The following is a 20,379-nucleotide window of genomic DNA, read 5'->3' on the forward strand; positions in this document are numbered from 1 at the left end:
TGGAGGGCTTTACCTGTGCTCAAGGTTATATTAGATGTAGTCGCATGCACTAATTGTGGCGACTATAAATAGTGCGATATGTCTATTTTCAAAATGTAACTTTATTTGAATCTCCCGCTATTACATTCAAAGAAAAACAGATATTAATTTGCCACTAAAATGACTGTAAATGGAACATAATACAGAGATGTATTGAAGACCTCCAGCATAAACAGGACTTTTTAGCCGGTAAGCACCCTGATAAGCACCCCTACTGACACAGTTTACAGAGTTATCAGAAAACATGATCATTACCCAAATCTGCATTTATGGTAATGTTTCAACTAGGCAATAGTTCTACAGTTAAAAAGGACTGTTAAAATAGATATGAAAAGCATCTCTTTTTTTCTTTGTGTCTGTTTGTAAGCTGGATCCGGTGTTGTAGACCTTTCAGCAGTCATTTAAGATTTATTTTATTACTCGATCAGGCTATAATTGCTTCTCATTGGTATGCATCATTACCTGTTGTTGCTGCCTTCCTTTTTTCTTTCTCAATCTGTACTATACAAATTCTGAAAACAAGCAGATTTAATGACATCACGCAAAGGGGCAGAACTCCAAAAGTACTGAAGCTGCTCTACCAGAGGAAACGGCGGCAAAAATTGACATTAGCACTGACAATAGCATCACATCAGTTACCTTTAATTAGAGAAGGGACATTATTGCAAAGGTATTTTTGTACTGCTTGAATTATTATAGCCTATTCTTTGCAGTCATGTAGCCAGACTGTATTTTGGGGGGTTGTATGAACCGGCATAGTGTGGTTTCTAGGAGATGTTCAAAGGTGGTCTCACAGCCATTGTCTTGAAGAGGTGGTGATTGCTTGTTCTGAAGTGATTAACATATCTTCAATGGTACGCACCCACTCTTGATTGCCTTTTACTTAAATCAATCAGCACATTGTTTGCCAGACATGTCTCCCCTCTCATTGCCATTGTTGCCCACCACACAATGGTGCCACCCCTATTTGTAAAGAGTCTGATTGCCCTCTTTTAGTCTTTTGTCTAGCAAGACAGCCACACCTCTTGTCCCAAAAATATATACACCTGCATGTACCTGCATGCTGGACTCACTTACTCACAACCAACATTCGAGTCCTGAAGAGAGCAAGTTGCTCTCCAGTGGGATATAACCTGCCAGTATATTACAGTTTATTAATGTCTGTAACTGATGTTTCAGGGCTCAGAAAACTACATCTACACTAACACCATCGCAAACATACTATCTCTGTGCCACGGCAGCTCAGAAAACCACATCTACACCGACGCCAGGTTCAGAAACAAACTCTCTGAGGCCACGAGGGAGTAGACATACAATCTCTGTCGTCTTGGCAGCTCAGACAACATCTTGAGGCCAGGGTGGGACACTCGAAGACCACCTGTCGAGACCTGTAGGTTTACTTGCAGCTTTGTTGCTCAAGATTTCACCTGCTGAGACCTGTAACTTCGCTGACAGTATTGCTGTGATTGCGTCCTGTACTGTCTTTGGATTTGCTTTGTTACTGCATAACTCTTTTGATTAAAGTTACCTGAAGAAGATTGTTGAGAAAACGAGCCTTACTTTATGAACTCCTTGAAACTTCAAACAGATATGCTCACTTTACTTCAGTGCCTCTACTAAAATGCATGCTTTAAAAACAACAATAAAATATATTCAAGTTGTATTTTGTAAAAAAAAAAACTGTCCTGTATAATACATTTCAAGTAATCCCATTGTACTGTGAATGATCTCTTTTGTTCCACTTCATGTATTTTTTCAAGAGAAGTGTAAGTGGGGGCTGCTTATAATAATTGGTGTTTTTAAAGGCTTTAATGTTAATCAACAGTGTTGCTTCTGCGGTAAAAGCTATACGATTTTTTAAAAATGACTGTGTTTCCACAAAGGTATTACTAGCAGGGTATTCCTGCTGTAGTTCCCGGTCCCAGTACTACTATAGTATTCTATGTGGCTTCCCTTCCAGGTGGATTGCTCTTAAAGTGATCATATCCGTTTTAGTGCAGTTGTGCAATATTTTACTTTCTCTAGCTGTTCTATTTTTAATGGTTTTAAAGAACATATTCCATCTCAGCAAATATTTGTAAAAACATTGCATTGTTTTGTCATAAAATTCATAATTTCAGTAAGTAATTCCCCCATGTTTCATAGCTCCAAACCAATTTATCCTCTTTTGTTTATTTTCTTGATATACAATTGTTAGCTGCAGCTAATCTGTGTAAATCTTTGCCACCCAATATGTAACTCTGTAAGACAAATGGAACTGCAAAGGACGTAAGAGACAATAGCAAGCTTGAGGAATGTCAACATGAACAATACTTCACTGGTGAAAGGTATATATTAACCCTTTGCGGTCCTATGTCGGACTTGGTCCGACATTGCAATTTTCCCTTTCCGGTCCAATGTCGGACCCTGTCACAGACATCTGCAGAGCTTCTTTTAGATGTTATAGTAATAAAATAATGACTTGGATCGCATTATTGAGGAGTTTGGTGATAAAACGAGTGATCAGGAGATGATTTATCAGTATGCACTACTATCAAGAGGTATGTGAAAAAAACAGCAAACGAGGGGTGGGCGCGGGGCTAGAGATGCAGTACTGAGTGTCCTGTTGATATGCAGTGCCTTTTAAACCTGTTTTATTGTGAAAAAATACTTTTAAACAGCGCGTCTAAAATAAACTGCGCGTGTGAAAATAAACTGGACCTGACGCGCTGAATAAATGGACCGCAAAGGGTTAAGAGCCAGTATTGCATGCAAATCAGTTATACAGTAACAATACCAGTAAGATGCATTGGACCTTGCTGTGCTGTTTACTATCTTCCTGCATCACTTGAAATAACGTTTCCAGCAGGAAACCCAATAAGGAGGCGGTTTTTCAGAAACGGGAAAACAAGAGAGCGGAAAAACACAACATGGAAATGTTTTCAGGAAAGGTCAAATTGTTTCCAATTGAAAAAGAATGCTTGTACAGTACAACACTATGAAGTTTAAAACTATGATACTTGATATTTTACATTTTTTCATATAATAAGACTTTGCATTTTCTGAATGGCAGATAATGGGATCTCTGTCTACAACATTATGCTGCATATTAACACCTTAAAAATTCAAATAAACTCATAAAAGGATGACAGAGTGCTGGAGATTTTGTAAATTAAAGAAATCAAAACCTTATGTCGACTGAATCATACTGCAATCAAAACAAAAACAAAAAAACTCTCCAAAAACACAAGCTTTATCCTAGCCAAGAGCACATTAGCAGGCATCAAGTGTTCTGTCTTCATTTATTTATATCATTCAGGTCAAGTCTTTAGATATTTTTTAATGCGACAGACAGGTTTGTTTAACAGTTTCAACTGTGAGAAATAGCCAGGAGCTCCCATTCCTTTGGATTACTAAAGTATAACCCAAAGGACATTGAAACCACAGCAAAACTGAATAAATAGGCAATGCGTTAGGAAGTGAATGACAGCGGCTCCTAAGAGAGCCTTTTTTTTATCTTTGTGCTAACGAACACTCACAGATTTGCTCACTGGGACTTTTGTCACTTTTCTGCCACTGTTCTGACGTTCAACTACTGTATTTAATTATGATCACAACAGTGTTAAGTTCACAAAGTCACAGTATTTTATGTACAGCTATGGCCAAAGGTTTTGCATAACCTAGAGTTATAAGATTGAGACATTATAAAAAAATATATGTATGAACATAATTTAGAGCTATTACTTAACACAGTATTAGCAGTACAGTATTTCATATTTTATTTTCAAAATGCCAATTTTTGTGAAGTACCAGTATATGGAAAACTACAAAGCGGTATGTAATGCAATATGTTAACATAGCATTATTCAGCAGGTTTCATTCCACTTCATGAAGTAAAATTTGTTCATTCTAAAAGGTGATAACTGTATAATATTCAGCATCAGAGTTTAGGAAAGTATATATGTGAGCCCACCTTCACCCCCATCAGCCACACCTGTATGTACTACAGTGGCTGTTTGAAAATCTACTTGGTGCTGGAGTGACAGTAAAGGATTCACTTGGCTACTGTGTGAGATGTATTCATCTTCTACATTTTACAGTAGGTTCCTCTTCTCAGATCGCTTTTGTTTAGTTTTTTTAAAAGTGTCACAATTTGTAATTATTAATTAAGACATTTGTAGATGATTCAAAGAATACATTTTACAATTTATGAATAACCCTGAAGACAATGACAATCTGAGAGACATTTTAAAAGATCATTTGTTATCCCACAGGTGTATCACATTACACAGTTTTGGCTTATGAGTTATACTTTATATCCCAACTTTACTCATAACCCAGGCTGTGCCAATTGCTGCTGACAGTGTAAGTAAGTAACACATGGTGAAGCACAGCATGGGAGAAATATGACATTTCAGACTTACCATTGCTGAAACAGGATGTAGGCTGCTTAAACATGTTATTGCTCTCAATTATAAAATGCCTTGTAAAACACAGGAAAAGTGCTACCCAGAAGGCATGCCATTCAAACACGTGGAGGTCAATGACACTGGAACTTTTCATCTGTATTTATGAACAATGACATTCATTCTAAACGGCTTAAAATTTGAACAAGTAAAACATATTCAACAGCCAACCATCCAATGATTATACACATTGCAATACACACTATTTAAATATTTCCCTTTTCTGAATCATTCCCAATCTATCATTACAAGGCAGGACCACTGGTGTTTGGGATTTTCCTGTTGACCTTTAGCAGCGCGGCCCCAAATATTACAAACTATATACATGTACCAATTGTATGGATATTGTAGTTAAGTATACCACTACACTACAATCTTTAAATAATCTGCCACAAACTTTACTATGGGAAAATTGCAATGCAACTATAAATGACAGCATGTTACACAGTAGTGACACAGTCAAAGAGTGGTAAATGAGGCTGTGGCAGGATGGCTTGGTGCTGACGTCACAGACCACAAAGAAGACAGAGCAGTACTGCGGATTGAAGCGCTGTGCGCGTATTTATTAAATAAAACAAAATAATTAAGCAGAGAAACACTTTTATAATAAAATGCTTAGGCCTGAATGAACCAAAAAAGGCAATCCATTAAATGGGGCAGATGTGGAACAATATTTGCCCTCAGTGTGCTTAAGCTTACAGTAACACATTAGTTTGATTCTGGCAAGGGACTTCCACTGTTATTATGAAGGTGGCGAGAGAGTTCTTGGATATCAATCACATTGGTGGTAGGATGTTGCAGAATGCGTTTCCTCTTCTCATGATAACAGGAAAGGAATGTAGCCCTTTCAGTGAAGAGTTTTAACTGTATGTGGTTATTTTTCTTACTTTCTTACTTCTTTTCATTTGTTTTTTATATCACACGTTTTACTAATACCTGTGATTCCTTTCGCTTTTTTTTTTTTTTTAAATCACAATTGGACAAGAGGTTATCGAGATTCAAAAATGTAAATGTAAAATAAATACAGACAAACACCAAATACTCCCCAGATTATTATACACTAGGTCACTTACAGACAGCCTCCATAAACCCTAATATTATTCAATAACTGGATCAGCCTGACTAACTAGTAAAGAGGAAGTCAGACTTTTAGGCAGCACTCCAGTTTTTAAAAAGGTGGGGTTAGCAATATGGAGCAGTAAAAGACAAAAACATGAGTAGTAAACCTCTCAGTCTCTCAAGGTTATTGTTTAACCTTTTTGCTGGAACCAAAAAGACTTCCCGTCACACATATTTCTGCTGTACAAGAGCATTCCCAGCATCTTCTAGACACTAAAGCCATAATTTATAACTGTGGAGCTATACTGCCAGTGACAGTTAAAGAGTAATGTGCATTTACTCTCACCCATCGACATACTGTACACTAATGACACCATGAGCAAAATTAAGTGAAAAAAACACACCGAGAAAAGTATGCATGACTGAACTTTGTGGGAAATCTAGGCTTCCATGACAATTCCAACTGATGGTTGTGAATCCTGCCAAGTTAGAACAAAGGGTGGTGAACATCCAATTATTATGTAATTGTGAACATCCATAATTTTTTTTCTTATGCATTTTATCTTAACCCTTACAAATTCATGATACAATGAAGCCTCACTATAATGCTCCTCTTTCTACATCTTCATGCAGATCTAAATGCAAATCTCTGGGATAACAAGCATGCTGCATATTTTTCCATTTTACCCATTCTTTGAAAAGCTGCAGAAGTGTATTAACTTGCTTAAACACAGTTGCCAGTGCACACAATAACAGCCATAGCACTCACGTTTCATAAAAAAACACCCCCGCCCTCCCCCCCAACAAATGTGGATCACAGTGTAAATAATGAGTAATTTAGCATTTTAATAAATTTCTGAGTTGAGAAGCCGAATGTCACCTGTGTGAGGTACTTTAATCAAAAAGACTGACAAGTTCACTCTGTATTTATAATAGTGCTGGGACAAATATCCGAACAATCGAACAAATATTTTTGACATGTATTCTGATACAAAATTCAGATGTTTCTAACCGAGTCGCGTGTCACATTCATGCTGGAACGTAGCTGCAGTTTACGTCAGTATCCAGTCCATTGTTACCACTGAAAAACTGTTTAAAAATGCAGAAAACGATCCTTTAAAAAAATCACCTGTATACAACAGTACTTCCTTAGATTTCTTTCTCTATGAAAACATTAGGAAAATCCTTTTTTTTAACTGCTGTTGCCATACAGTGAATTTATGAATAGAATTACCTCCAATTCTTCTAGTCCAAGGCATCAAATTCAAAACATGGAAAGTACTACAGCTATGAATCGTTATATCGGGGTAGGGGGAGGCGTTGCTATTGCACAAGAAATCACATATTTATGAAAAAGTATCGCAGCTAAACATTACACTGCACAGGACTGTCAGCAGAAAAACAATATTAATATAAGAAATACAATCACTAAACATTCGTACCCAGAGTTGGCGGCTTCTGCGTTACAGAATGGTTTCTTTGTTTCATCTTTGAGTATGTACAGGACAGTACCGAACCGTCTACCAAATAATATATGGGACTACCCGCTGCTCCAGGGGCTGGTTGCACAAACGAGAAAAAAAATTGGGATTGGATCCGAATTCACTGGAGTCGGATCATAAACATATGTTGGATCCAATTCTGGAGCTACAAGCGGCATAACTAGGGAAACTGACCAATGAGAACGAGAAGCGAACATGTCTGTTTGGCGCGAAGATGTCTGTTTTGACTACTGTTAATAAAAAATAATAACATGAAAACATGTTAATCATATGCCACAGCCGTCCCTGGAGTGCCGGGGTCCAATATAAATCCGCTATTTATCGAGGGCCGCGATATAGCGAGAGACCCACAGAAAAACAAATAGGTTAACAAATACCGTACAACCAGCTTCGTAACCATACCTGACATTCTGCCGAGGTCAAACGTAGGTTTCAAGCTATAGCTAGCAGTATTTATAGGACTGCTTGGTATTTACTATTCAGTGTTGGTTGCCAGTCTGTCCGGGTTCATCAGTCCTGGACATGCATTTGTACCCCTAGAATGCTGATAGGAGATTGAGGTCCGAATGGCATGCCCAGGATTGATGAAGGCGGATGGAGGGTGCGGTTTAATGCAAAGAGATAAATAGGAGTGCATGAGCGCAGTTGTGCAAGTGACAGATGCTGTCTCAGTGAGAGCGAGACTGGAATTAAACAGAGAGATAGGTTTGTATTACTTTGTTTTGCTTTGGTGTGGTCCTTAATTGTTTATTTGACCTGTGCTAATAAACTGCTGAATTCAAGCACAAAGCTACTGCCTGCGTGGAGCCTGGTTTCATTTTACACGCGACGTTACAAAGTGTTATTTTAGGAAAATCTTATTTATCTAAATACTGTCCTGTTTACTAGAAGGGAGGGGAGGGGGCAGCAAAAAAATAAATAAAACATATTCTGAAGGGGGGCACAGCAAAAAAAGTTTATTAAAAAAATAAACAATATATATATATAAATATACTGGGCCAGATAAAATTGAGCCGGCCCAGTAAAAACAGTAGCTCAGTGGCCCAAGGGGCCAGTAGTTAAAAATCTAAAACTTAGAGCCCCTGATAATAATAATAATAATAATAATAATAATAATAATAATATTGTTATTATTATTATTATCATTATTATTATTATTATTAATAATAATTTTAATTTATTATAGCACCTTTCACACCTAGGTGTCTTAATAATAATAACAATAATAATATTAGTAGTCATAGTAGCTTGTTGTAAATGTTGTATGCGTGAAAGTGTGGCAACACACAGATGCAACAGGAACTGGGTTACTAAACTAAAGCAGAGCAGCGTAAATGCAACAGTGACTAATGTCTGTACAGACAGTACCATTTTGTCTTGGCACAATGTTTTCCCAGCAAGTTTATATGACACCATTATAATAAAGCCAGACACAATACATCTGCTGAATCATTATTCAGTTGTCATTTCATACTTTACTTTGTTTGTGACAGTTTTGCTATTATGCTTAAAGAACATGCTTGCTGAAATAGTAACTAAATCTCAAACACTATTAGCGTCATTTCATTGAACAGCCAGTTAGTAAATCAGCCCTGTAGTATTTTTTTTTGTGTGATGTGCTGTTGTGTCCATGTGACATAATGGTGTTCCTGTCTGGTGTGTATGTGTGTGTTTGCATTGCATATGTGTGACAAGGGGAGACACTTTCCTTGGTGCTTGCTGAAGTACGTCACTTCCACGATTTGCTTCGCTGTTTGGAGCCGTTGGTTTTCAAGCGAACTGGAATACGTTTTGTTTCACATTGCAAAAAGTTGAAATGGAGCAAAGTGGCAAACGTACCGAGTCCCCTTCCAAGCGAACCAAGACCACCATTTCAAGTGATCTTGGTTCACTTGGTTTGATGGGCATCTTGGTGCGATTACATGGTTCACAGTTCTCAGAGGTTTCACATATCACTCCAAGCGAACCTAACCACACTTCAATCTGCATCAAAGAGTCAAACGAACTAGGTGTGAAAGTGCCCTAACATTATCTCAAGGACACTTTCACAGGCTGAACTGGCATGTCCTTTTAAAATTAAAGTAATTTTACATGTGTTTTAGTTAGGTGCTTCTTCACACAATGAATCGCTTTATCGGACACCTAATATAGACATTAAAAGGTCTTATAGAAAAAGCCAGATGACAAGGAACAATAACATGCATGGTTAAATCCCTCTACTTTTAATCTGCAGAATGAATTATATATTGTAAAAAGTTCATTGTTGCATGATTTTCCTTCTTCACTTTAGGCTGTAATCGCCTTTAGTCCAAATTGTAAAATAAACATATACTGTGATGTCTCTTTCAACAAATCATGCAGGATACATTGAACGGATTTGGCTCTGTTCAATGCAGAAAGAGCTTTAGAAAACCGAAACTGGACGGTAATTGTTGGGTAACAAAAAATGAATTACATAATTTGCTAATCTTTGCGATAGCCTTTTACGATTATAAATCTGTTTAATTTGATCTTTATAAAATATTTCCCAGTTAAAGTCTTGCTCACGTACTGAACTGCATTGATTTCCCACAAGCACAACATTTTTGTAAAAGGCATTGCTGTAGTACAGTGTGCAATACAGGTACCTGAAATTACTGCCCCAAAATTTTCCTCACACTCTAATTGGTAAAGATCGTGCTGCACACATCGAATCTCACGTTTATTAATCATTACTCAGATCCTACTCGGTATTGTTTCAAGCAACACTGCAGTAATTAATTACACACTCTGTGACAGGGATGTTTCATAAAGGCTGCTATTTTACCTAAGATATTTGCCTTTCACTTCTGCTTGAATCTCAAAACCACACCACAAAAATAACAAGGCTATCACAAGAATTGCCTATCCTGTCAGATATTTACTATAAAAAAGCCTGTGGCCTTTATATAAAAGGGAAATCAACTATGGCTTCAAAACTTAAAATCCACGGCCCATGTACTGTTTTCTTTTTTTTTTTAAATCTCTTCAACTCCACCAAAAGAAAAAGGGCTGCATTCCTAAGTTATGAGAAAATACCAGGCTCTCAATCATTGTGTGCTGGGAGTGAAATGAGAAGGGAGGAGAGCTTTTAGCTGCAGGAAACTATAAATTAACAACAATTGCTTACATCTATTTATTACTGCCTTCTGAAAAAATATTTTTCACCAAAAAGGACAATGGTAACCTCCTATACTTTCTTTGTTTATTACAAGTACCATTTTTTACAAACGGAAATAATGGCTAGTCCAAATCTGCCACAAAAAAACAAACTATTCATGATGTCAGTTACACTACTGTAGAATTCCTTCACCTCTTGGAATAAAGATGAAGTACATTCTATACATACAGTCTGATATGCTACTTGCACACACTACATTTTGTTTTGTTTCTAGAACTCTTATTGTCAGACAGTGCCTGTTTCAGAAAGAATGAGTTGGAATAAACATTCTTCCTATCTGGCATGAATAATTGGCGATTCTCTCCCTTCCCCCCTCCTCTCACAAACACATTACCTCCAACACCACCTCCTCAAGCTTAATACAATATTTATTTTAAATGGTCTACCAGCACACTGTTACAGGAAGGCAAACATGTATTGTGGAATGACCCTTCTTTTACAGATAATGCTGCCCAGGGTTTGACTTGATTCCTTTGTACAATGTCCAAGATGCTTGCTTGGGGGCTGTGTGTCAGCCACTTTGCACCCAACCTCCACCAGTTACATTAACAGTGTGCCTCAGATGCTCATAGACGGAAACTGAGCATCCAGATCTAACATGGGAACAGGTCCAGTTAATTTATAACACTGGCTGGGATGCCCGCTTCAGGACCGTAATACCCCTTCTCCACTGGCAGAGCCGAGTGAGAACCAAACTGTAAAACTCCGGCCTCACAAGACATCTGAATCTGGCTCTTAGCCATGTCAGGGTTGTCGATTTTCACCATTATGTTGCATCAGTCAGTACACTCCAGAAAGACCAACAACAAGCAACATGCCGGGCAGCGAGTGTGATGAGAGAAAAGTACAGCCTTGGGACGCTGAGGACGTGCAGGCTGTAGTTTATCTGTGAGCTGATAGAAGTGTTCAGGAAGATCTGGAGTCATCAGAAATTAGAAAGTTTATGTTCAAATTTCTGAGGATTTAAAGCAAATGGACATAAACCGCGGGTACGGTACACTTAACAACACACTCAGAAACACAAAATTCTACCAAATTTCTCATCCTTGACTAATATAATGAAAACAAATGCTAAAAATAAAATTCTAAACTTTTACAAAAATACAGTAAAACAAAATGCAGCTGTACCATACATACAACTACGGTTCTCGCTTTTGTTGTTTTTTTTTTTTTTTTTTTTAAGCACCCAAACAAAAAAACTATCCTTAAATCATATTTTTAAAACCATCTTTTTTTCCCCCTTCAACAGAACTAATTGAACTTTATTTAGCCGATGTAATCAGTAAAATTTGTGGATTATAAAGAAATTCCTAAATATATTTACAAAATAAGATACAGCTGTACGTTGGTCTATTAATTTTTTAACACCATTTGTTTGCGCATCTTTTGGCAAACTGAGTTAATTAATAACAATAATTAATAACAACTGTCTTGTTGCGTGTGACGTCGTTAGCATGGCTTGGCTCTGCAGCGGAAAAACAACCCAGGCTCTCCTTAACCGCACCGCGAGGGCTCAGTACGGCCCCGGCGCGGCTTGGTTGTAAAGTGGAAAAGAGGCATTAGAGGCGGTTTGAGCCAAGCCTCTGTCAGTTACACTTTAAATTTGACATCAATGACATTCCACCATAACACTTTCACATAATAATGATAATAACGTATCCTCCTGATTTTGGTCTCCCTGCTGCACACTTCTGTCCTGCTTCTCAAATTTAATTCGGAGCCCAAACTGTGTTTCTGTTTTATACTGTAGCTGCAGTTTGCCAATAACAGATATGAAGCTTTCGTTGAAGCTGTTGATTGCAGACTACAAAAGATGTCACTTCTAGTAATGCAAATTATGAATCCAATAATAAATTAATTAATAAATAAATAAACCTGTTGCTCGTCAATGGACTTAGGATTCAGGTGTGCTTACAACACTAATTTATATATATATATATATATATATATATATATATAATTAGTGTAAAATAAATAAAATATAAAAAAATATATATGTTTTTAAATTTATAAATGCCACTGATTCTAGAAATAACTCTTTAGTTTATTTTACAGTTATATGTAGTTGTATTACTATATATATATATATATATATATATATATATATATATATATATATATATATATATATATATATATATATATATATATATACACATATATATATATATATATATATATATAAAACCTCAATACTCACTCTAAATAAATAGTAACTGCAATGTAACTTATAAACCAGGGAGTTTACTGTAAACTGCTTTTCCCTAATCGTAAGAATTGCAGCAAACATAAACAGACGTTCCCGAGAAAGTAAAAAAAACACAAAGTTTCGCAGGAATTTTTCACAGTAAGCATTCTAGAAATATGTGATTAAGTGCAAAATCCTGTAAGTGATGGACACGGACGTGTTTGTGGGCTCGAAAGCAATTTTTTAAAGGGGATTTTGAAATCACTGGTCTGTGAAGCACAAGATGTGTCAGCTTTAAGTGGTTGAAGTGACTGATGTTTCTCTATAAGATAAAAAACAGATGAAAGCCTTGATCTCAGAATCTCTAGTAAGTTATTGTCCTCATTAAACCCACATCATCAGCACTCCATGTAACACATACAGTGCTCTTGGAACTGTCGCTATAAGTAGCTTGTTATGCTAAAAGAAGAGATTCTGTTCAATTCTGTGGATTAGCAGTTCTTTACAAACACACATAACACTGGTTGTAAATAGATACCAATATTCCTGAATAAAGGGAAATACCGGTCTTCATGAGAGCTTTTAGAAGTTTCCCAAATGTAAATCCATTTTAACCAATAGTAATTGGTTAAATGGATTTATTGGGTTTACAGTAGAACCTCTCTGCATTTTACATGAAGCTGAAGACATAATTTAAAGCAAACATTCAATTTATTCATCGCATTAAAGTACACAATTGTTTTGTTCCACTTTTGCAGTCTGGACCACTTCTACAAATTGTTTTGTGTTAAACTTTTTTTTATGTAAATGTAGGTGTTGTGAATACACAGATGAACCTCAATCCTGTTGTTGCTATAGTTACTAACCAAAGCAGCTTTCATCACTAATGTGCATCTTTTCACCAGGTATTCAAATGTTTACTACAACCAGCTAAAAAAAAACTTCCTTCCTGTAAGAACGAACATTCTTGAAACCTGCAGCGCTAAACCAACCTGACAATCCAAACATGACACTTTGAGTTAAAGTCTAGAACCATGCTTTAACAGCCAATTCTGTCTTTCCATCTGTCACTGGGGCTGAATTAAAAGCACTTTCAATTAGTTAGACAGAAAAAACGAGATTTGAGTTTTACAGACTTGTTTATGGTTCAGACAGAAATATGGCATTGGTGATTGTCCAAGTTGTTACCTGCTTGATTCCATTTCTTAATGTATGCTAAATATAAATACATTGAAAACTACTGCATAAAGATATGGTATAAATTTGTCTGTATATGCATTTTTGTAATTAATATTTGTATTTGTATATTTATTTTAGCTTTGTGTTTTAGGTTATTTGTGTAGCAGTTTTAGGTAGAAATGACTTTTTTCCCCCAATCTTTGTAGCCCTAACCAGGTACCACTTTTTTCAATAAATGGACTGTTTGGGTAAAAAAAAGATTTAAAAGAACAAGCTTAATCCAGTTAAACTCAACCCAATTGGAATTAAGTCTGTTTGTTTGTTCGATATGCTTTTGATTAAGCATGCATAAACCATGACAGTGAAGAAAAAGTACTTTAAATAAAGCCCTACAAACAACTTCACAAGGTTTTATTTATCTTACGGCTATCTTAAACATTTTTTTCTTACTTTTTTTGTTCAGAGTAGCTTGTTAACTAAAAAAAAGATGCTATAAATACAATACCATGACTACTTTTAAGAAAATAATACTGATGACTTTCAGGCCAATTTCAATAAGTGTGTGTAAATTCCGTCAAATCTACAATCTCTTCTGTAGGACACTGATGACACAACATGAGCCCATATCCAACAGTACAAATCTTTTAAATCTGTGAAAAATCTAATAGTCCAATCAGGAATTACCTCAAGGGATTATTCATCCCTGGTGTAGTTCCTACATCCACAAAAGGAAGAGTGTTGTAGGGGGACAAGTTAATGGTTACACTCTGGGATACGAGACGTACTTAGTTAGACATGGTTCTGAGAGCGACTGAGGCCACTTAAAATTGTTAAGTTTTAAAAATTCACCAGGCTTTAATGACAAACAGAAAATGATACATAGTGAATCTAAACAACAAAAAGAATGCATTACTTAAGGCAATTCTTATATGCCATGATTATATTGTCCAAGTTGCATTTTAGGACCTGCCACTGTTTATATCATCTAGAGCCTCATATCTGTACTCTATAGCATATTTTTACAGTGGCATGCTCAATACAGAATGCAAATCTGTATCAATGTTCTTACTGTCTAGCAGTTTCTTAAAAAAAAAGGTTTCCTAAAAATATTTTTAGAGAATGATTCCTGAAGTTATTTAAAGAAACGTTTGCTTGTGTATGCTGGACTACATCCCTTGACAGTTGAACAGGATAAAATGATTTATATCGCTGCATTCCAATGGATCTTTTTAGACCAATGATTTAATTTAGATGTTTATAAAATAATGGGGACATATTTGGGGGATTGGTTGTGGTTTTCCTAATATCTAAATATTAATAAACTTAATTATGAATGCATGTATAGCTAAAGACACCAGTTTTTAATTAAAGACCATTCATTTGAATCACAGAACTCATTGAGGAGTGAAAACTAAAATCAAAGGTCAAAGCCGTGTGATTGATGGGAGACTCTCAGTGTAATGTCAACTCCAATATTAAGGCCACGCCTGTATTCAGTGTTAAGACATCAATACTGCAGCTTTGCCCGTTGAACACATTTCTGAGGTAAAAACGAAAAAAATTGGTTTGTTGTTCGTTATTCAAAAACTGAAAAATAAACTGGTTCATTGTTCATTTTTTGTTATTCAAAAGCTAAAAAAACAAAGGGAAAAAACAGTTTTTTGTTAATCCAAAAACAAACAACAAACTTGGATCTAACTTCAGCCTCCCTATGAAAAACATCTGATACAGTAAGAACAGAGGCTGAATGACTGTCAAGTATTCAGTTTACATTAAAGTATATCTTCAACAAATACTCAAAATTAATTACTCATATTCTCGTGGCAGAGCGACATTGGTTCAGGCTAGTTTCTAGAAGGCAAATGCAAAGTTCGGACCCGGGTTCTGGTTACCCGGGCAGTGTGAAACCATGTATCTGGGTCGTACCCGGGTCGCAGCGACCCACCCCAGGATATAGGTCTACATGCTTTGACCCGGGTCGAGCAAGACAAAATGCATGACGGTCGTTCGTAAGCTGATGAAATAACAATCAGCCATGCCTGCATGAAGATTTCACTTCCGCAAGGAACATTTCTGTTTATTCTGTTTCGCCATATTTTTGTTGACTGAGACACAGCATGAGTCAGATTGCAGAAGGGATGAAGAAAAATGTGCTCTAATAAACATTTGGGCTGACGGTTCAATCCAGAGAAGCTTGGATGGAAGCGTCAGTAACAAGCTGCTTCCGGGGCATATGCGCATTGTGTACTTGCGTCTGTCACCCAGGTCAACTCTGCTTTATCAAAAGCAGTGTAAAATCACGTAGGTGCTGACCCGGGTAGGCTCCGACCAGTGTGAAAAGGGCTTAAGATAACGAATTAAATGAGTTCCAATGAAAAATAAATAAAACCAGGCATTGATATACTGTACATACATGTGCTAGTATATTGGATTAGTTTACTTGTCTGCTTTTTTGAGTAGAACTGTCTTTCTTAAACACGTTCTCAGGTTTTGAGCTTTCCGTGGCCTGTAAACAGATGTGCAGTGCACAGTTAAGCACCAGGCTGGGTCTCTAAAATGCCCTACTTCGCAACAAGTGCTACAGGCAAATTCTCTGAAAGGAATAAAACCATTTAAAAGAACACAGTGCCAAAAAAAAAAAAACTTGATGTAAGCAATTCCTTGCTAGTGTTATACTTTTAAACATGTTATATTCCTTTCAGAAAATTAAACTTTGCCCTTGTCTTTGAAGTGCTTACAGTACAATAATTTATAAAAAGAGAAGCATTTAGAAACAATCATCCATCTCCCCTAATAAGTCATCTAATGACCTTTCCAAGGTCCATTTTTTAAATTTCTTGTCAGTACAGTGTATTAATATTTATCTTTAAAGCTCTTCATCCAGTCCTCAATATGATTAATGACTCAGGTATTCTATTCAAGCCTAGCAGGGAGCTTTTTTCCTCTCTCACAAATGTATTAAAAGGAAATAAGAAAACCATTTAGACCAGGCTTGCAACCTCACAATCCAACCCACAAGGCCTATAGACTTGAGAGTCTTGTAATGGTTTATCTTTTTTTTTTTTTAAATGTATCTAAAATGCCGGTACTCACCAGTACCCCTTACCGGGTCTTATTTTAATGCCGATACTGGGTACTGGGTATTATTTCATCTGCTTTTCATCCAACGTGCTTGCATTCCGTTCATTCACACTAGCGCAACGTTTCTCAAATGTGCTTTCATTCCTAATACTGCTTCTCTGTCTCTTAGCTGCTATTGGCCACCGTTAAAGTCAGTATAATCACTGCATGTTGATAATAATAATAATAATAATAATAATAATAATAATAATAATAATAATAATTATTATTATTATTATTATTTATTTCTTAGCAGACGCCCTTATCCAGGGCGACTTACAATCGTAAGCAAATACATTTTGATTGGTCGAGCTTTCATTTCGATTAGATTTCATTTTGGCATGTGTCACAAATCTCTGCCCATTTCTTTGTGTCAGTGCCCATTGGTTGTTCAACGAGAGAAGACTTTAGCAGTGAGACATGAAAACAGCAGCATGGAGTAATTAATTATTATTAATAATTTTCTTAAATTCGGAGAAACTATCTGAATATTCAAACGACCATTGCTGCACAAGAATTTGAAGGCAAAAATTAACGTTAGTGTCCACCATAAATTACAGTTGATAAATATTAGAAATAATTATCACGTGCTTTGTCTTGCTCCGATTTAGAAAATGGAGAGTGATGTGTGGGACAGCAGGGATTAACATAAAAAACAGGATCAACAAAGTAAAGTGCTGCTTCAGATCTGGCAAGCGAGTCAGAATCGGGATACAGATGCAGGTCTGGTTTTACGCTTTTCAAACACTGGTCCAACTTGCAAGGTAAATGTTAATTACTGTGATCAGAGTTTTGCTTTGTTGTGATCCTAGTATTTTCTGTTATGAGGACTGTAAATGTACAATGCCCCCTTTTCTACAGTTTAAGTTAAATTTGAGTGTGCACTTGCAAGTAAAGGCATAAGTAAACCACAGTAATTATATTATTTTATGAAAATGTGTAATTTGTCACTTTGTTATTGTGTAGGAACCAGGGATTTAAAAAAAAAACACCAAAAAACTGATGTCTACTTGTATACTTTTTCTGCCTGAAATATACTAATCTTTTTTCTGGAATAGATCATGGTACAATTGATCTACACAGAAACACAACAGAGAAGTACACAGAATATATTGTAAAAAAGTAATCCGTAAAAAAAAACAAAACAAAAAAAAAAAAAAAACAGGGATATATGTTCTAATCCAAGGCTATTATTGTAGCATGGCCAGGTCTTGTTGTAGGTGAGCACCCAGGGTCTGGAAAGTACGGAGAGGATTTCAGAGAATACAATGGAGACTGAAGAGATTGAAATGGCCAAGTAATTTTTATAAGAGTAATGCCTGGTACATTAAAAAATAGAGGGGTATTTCAGTCCATATTGTGCATTGTTTGACTAAGACCTTTTGTATCATTTGTTCACAGAACAGTTGTTTTCTTTATATACATTTTATATAACATTTATATAGCATAGGATATTTTGAAACAAAACTCCCTCTCTACAGCAGTTACTGCATAGTGTAATATTTCTTAATAGATTTAAGGTTTAACTTAAATGTTATATTACAGTGAGTGAGTGATATGCAGAAGGGTACACACCTTTCAGTATTTTCACCTTCTTTGTTTATGATGAATTGGTTATACTTTATCAGTTATTTTTTTAAGGCTTACTTTGTATTCATAAATGTATTGTGTACCAGCTGTGCATATGAATACCTGCACTTTTTTGTTGAGAATTTCACCCCTGAGCTACAGTCACACTGTGATTATATTAACTTAAAAAACTTAAAGCCCTTGAATTCTAGGTGAATGGACAATCACTTTCTGAATACATCATAGGAATCAAACTGCCACCTTGCGTGTGCTCTGTTTTATTTGCAATCACCCAGGCATCTTCCATCAGAGAAAAAGCCAGTGTTTAAAACCCAAGAGCCCAGATTTGACCATTTTCTGTCCACAACATCAAAGCAACTCTTCCTAAAAGGTCAGGGTCCATATACAATATTTATTCAGAAATAAATTACTTTTTCAAATGTAGTCTGTTGTGTGTTATTTTAGACAGCGGTGGTAGCATCCCAGACACAAAAACAAAACTAGCAACTCCAATATAAATTATAATAACAACAACAAAAAATGAAAGTATATGTTATATACTGTGATATATGTTTACCATTCCAATAGTTAGAACTGGCTAAATAAACGTTGTTATTTTTTTTTCTAAGACTCATCAAATACATACAGTAAGCAACATATATAACACCACGCCCAAGACTGATGCTAATAACATGTTCACGTTGTTATAAAAAATAAAATAATAATAAAAAAAAAAAACGTTCTTAAACGACACACATTTGCTACTGGTACATCACGCAACATATTTCCAGATTAAGACCCATAAAAGTAAGATCAGTAAATCTCCTCTAGTTGTACGATCCTCTTGATCTACAGCCACCCGAACTGAGAACACCGTCACCTTTTCAATTCCCCTGCCTTTTAAATTATAACAATAATAACGACAACACTACCGGCAATAATAAAACATGTATCTTGCTACTAGACATTTTTGTCTCTCCATCCCCACGACTGCACTCAACAAAGTTTGGTTCTAGTATCTAGGTTACGTATAACGGCCCACGCTTTTGTCCATTTTAAACTTCGCAGACTCCCCTGCGAATGGCGAAACGTTTTGCCCGTCATCATAGTTGCACTTTGCAGATTATAAGTGGTTGTCATTCAATACAGCAAACATTAATTGACATCTGATACTGTGAACTGTCAAAGCTAAGTGGTGTACAATATTGGTATTCGTTTTTTTTTGTTTGTTTGTTTTTTTGATAACACAACACAAAGCGATGGGATTATTTACAAGATCACATTACTCACCTTGTTTGACACATTTCAACCTGATGGGATCCTTGCAATGCTTGACAACAGCCAACACATCCCTGATGGTAAGTCCGGCCACCGGGGTATCATTGACCTCCAAGAGCAACTCATCCTGGGATAGTTTGCCACTCTGACAGACCACCTTGCCCTGCTTCACCTCTCCCAAATAAGGGAACTGCCCATTCTCAGCACCTCCTTTTAAATCAAACCCAAGGTCTCCCTCTTCATTCCTGCAAATGACAATCTCGTGGACTTTGTTGGTCCAGTGGCTTTTCTTTTTCAGACTCTTGGACATGACTGAAATAAATATTGCATGAATTGCTAAAGTTCTCTGTGCAGGCTGCGTTTTTTTGTTTTGTTTGTATTGTCCCAGCGGTGCCAGGTCGTTTCACTAATACTGGATGCGAATGGTAATACCCATGTCAGCTAGCTCGTATTACACAGCTGTGTCTAACGCAGCGTTACAATGTAACTGTGAAGCTGGTTAATATTGTAGAGCTGCAGGCAACTGACCCGGATGTGATGTCTGGGAAAGAGAGGCAGGGTTCTATCTTTCCGCAGAACAGCCAGCAGGAGACATAAAGAGGCGGTGCATTCAATTTGAACACTGCGGGTTAAACTTGTTCGCTGAGAAGGCAAATGTTTCAGATGGAGTCGGTGAGATGTAGAACCTTCACATTTGTACAGTGTGTGAATAAGACAACATATTCATTAAATGCGTTACGTGGTACAGCACGTATCAGTTGAGATTCAGCACAGCATAGGTTTAACTAGCTTCAACCAAGG

General features: G+C 36.5%; 1 protein-coding gene across 13 annotated transcripts in view; it reads right to left on the bottom strand.

Moving 5' to 3' along the window:
- LOC117415248 (membrane-associated guanylate kinase, WW and PDZ domain-containing protein 2) overlaps positions 1-20,118 on the bottom strand; it is a 302,693-nt gene extending 282,575 nt beyond the window's left edge. For 5 of the 13 annotated variants that reach the window (XM_059027156.1, XM_059027154.1, XM_059027152.1 and 2 more), the window contains exon 1: positions 19,591-20,117. In XM_059027156.1, the coding sequence (XP_058883139.1) occupies positions 19,591-19,888 (298 nt within the window). In that variant the 5' untranslated portion in view covers positions 19,889-20,117. Of the gene's footprint in view, positions 1-19,590 lie in introns of all 13 variants that reach the window. The other 8 variants (XM_059027163.1, XM_059027153.1, XM_059027160.1 and 5 more) reach the window with 3 other exon arrangements.
- Positions 20,119-20,379: the final 261 nt, after the last annotated feature.

This window comes from Acipenser ruthenus, chromosome 7, assembly GCF_902713425.1.
Source record: "Acipenser ruthenus chromosome 7, fAciRut3.2 maternal haplotype, whole genome shotgun sequence".
NCBI lineage: Eukaryota > Metazoa > Chordata > Actinopteri > Acipenseriformes > Acipenseridae > Acipenser > Acipenser ruthenus.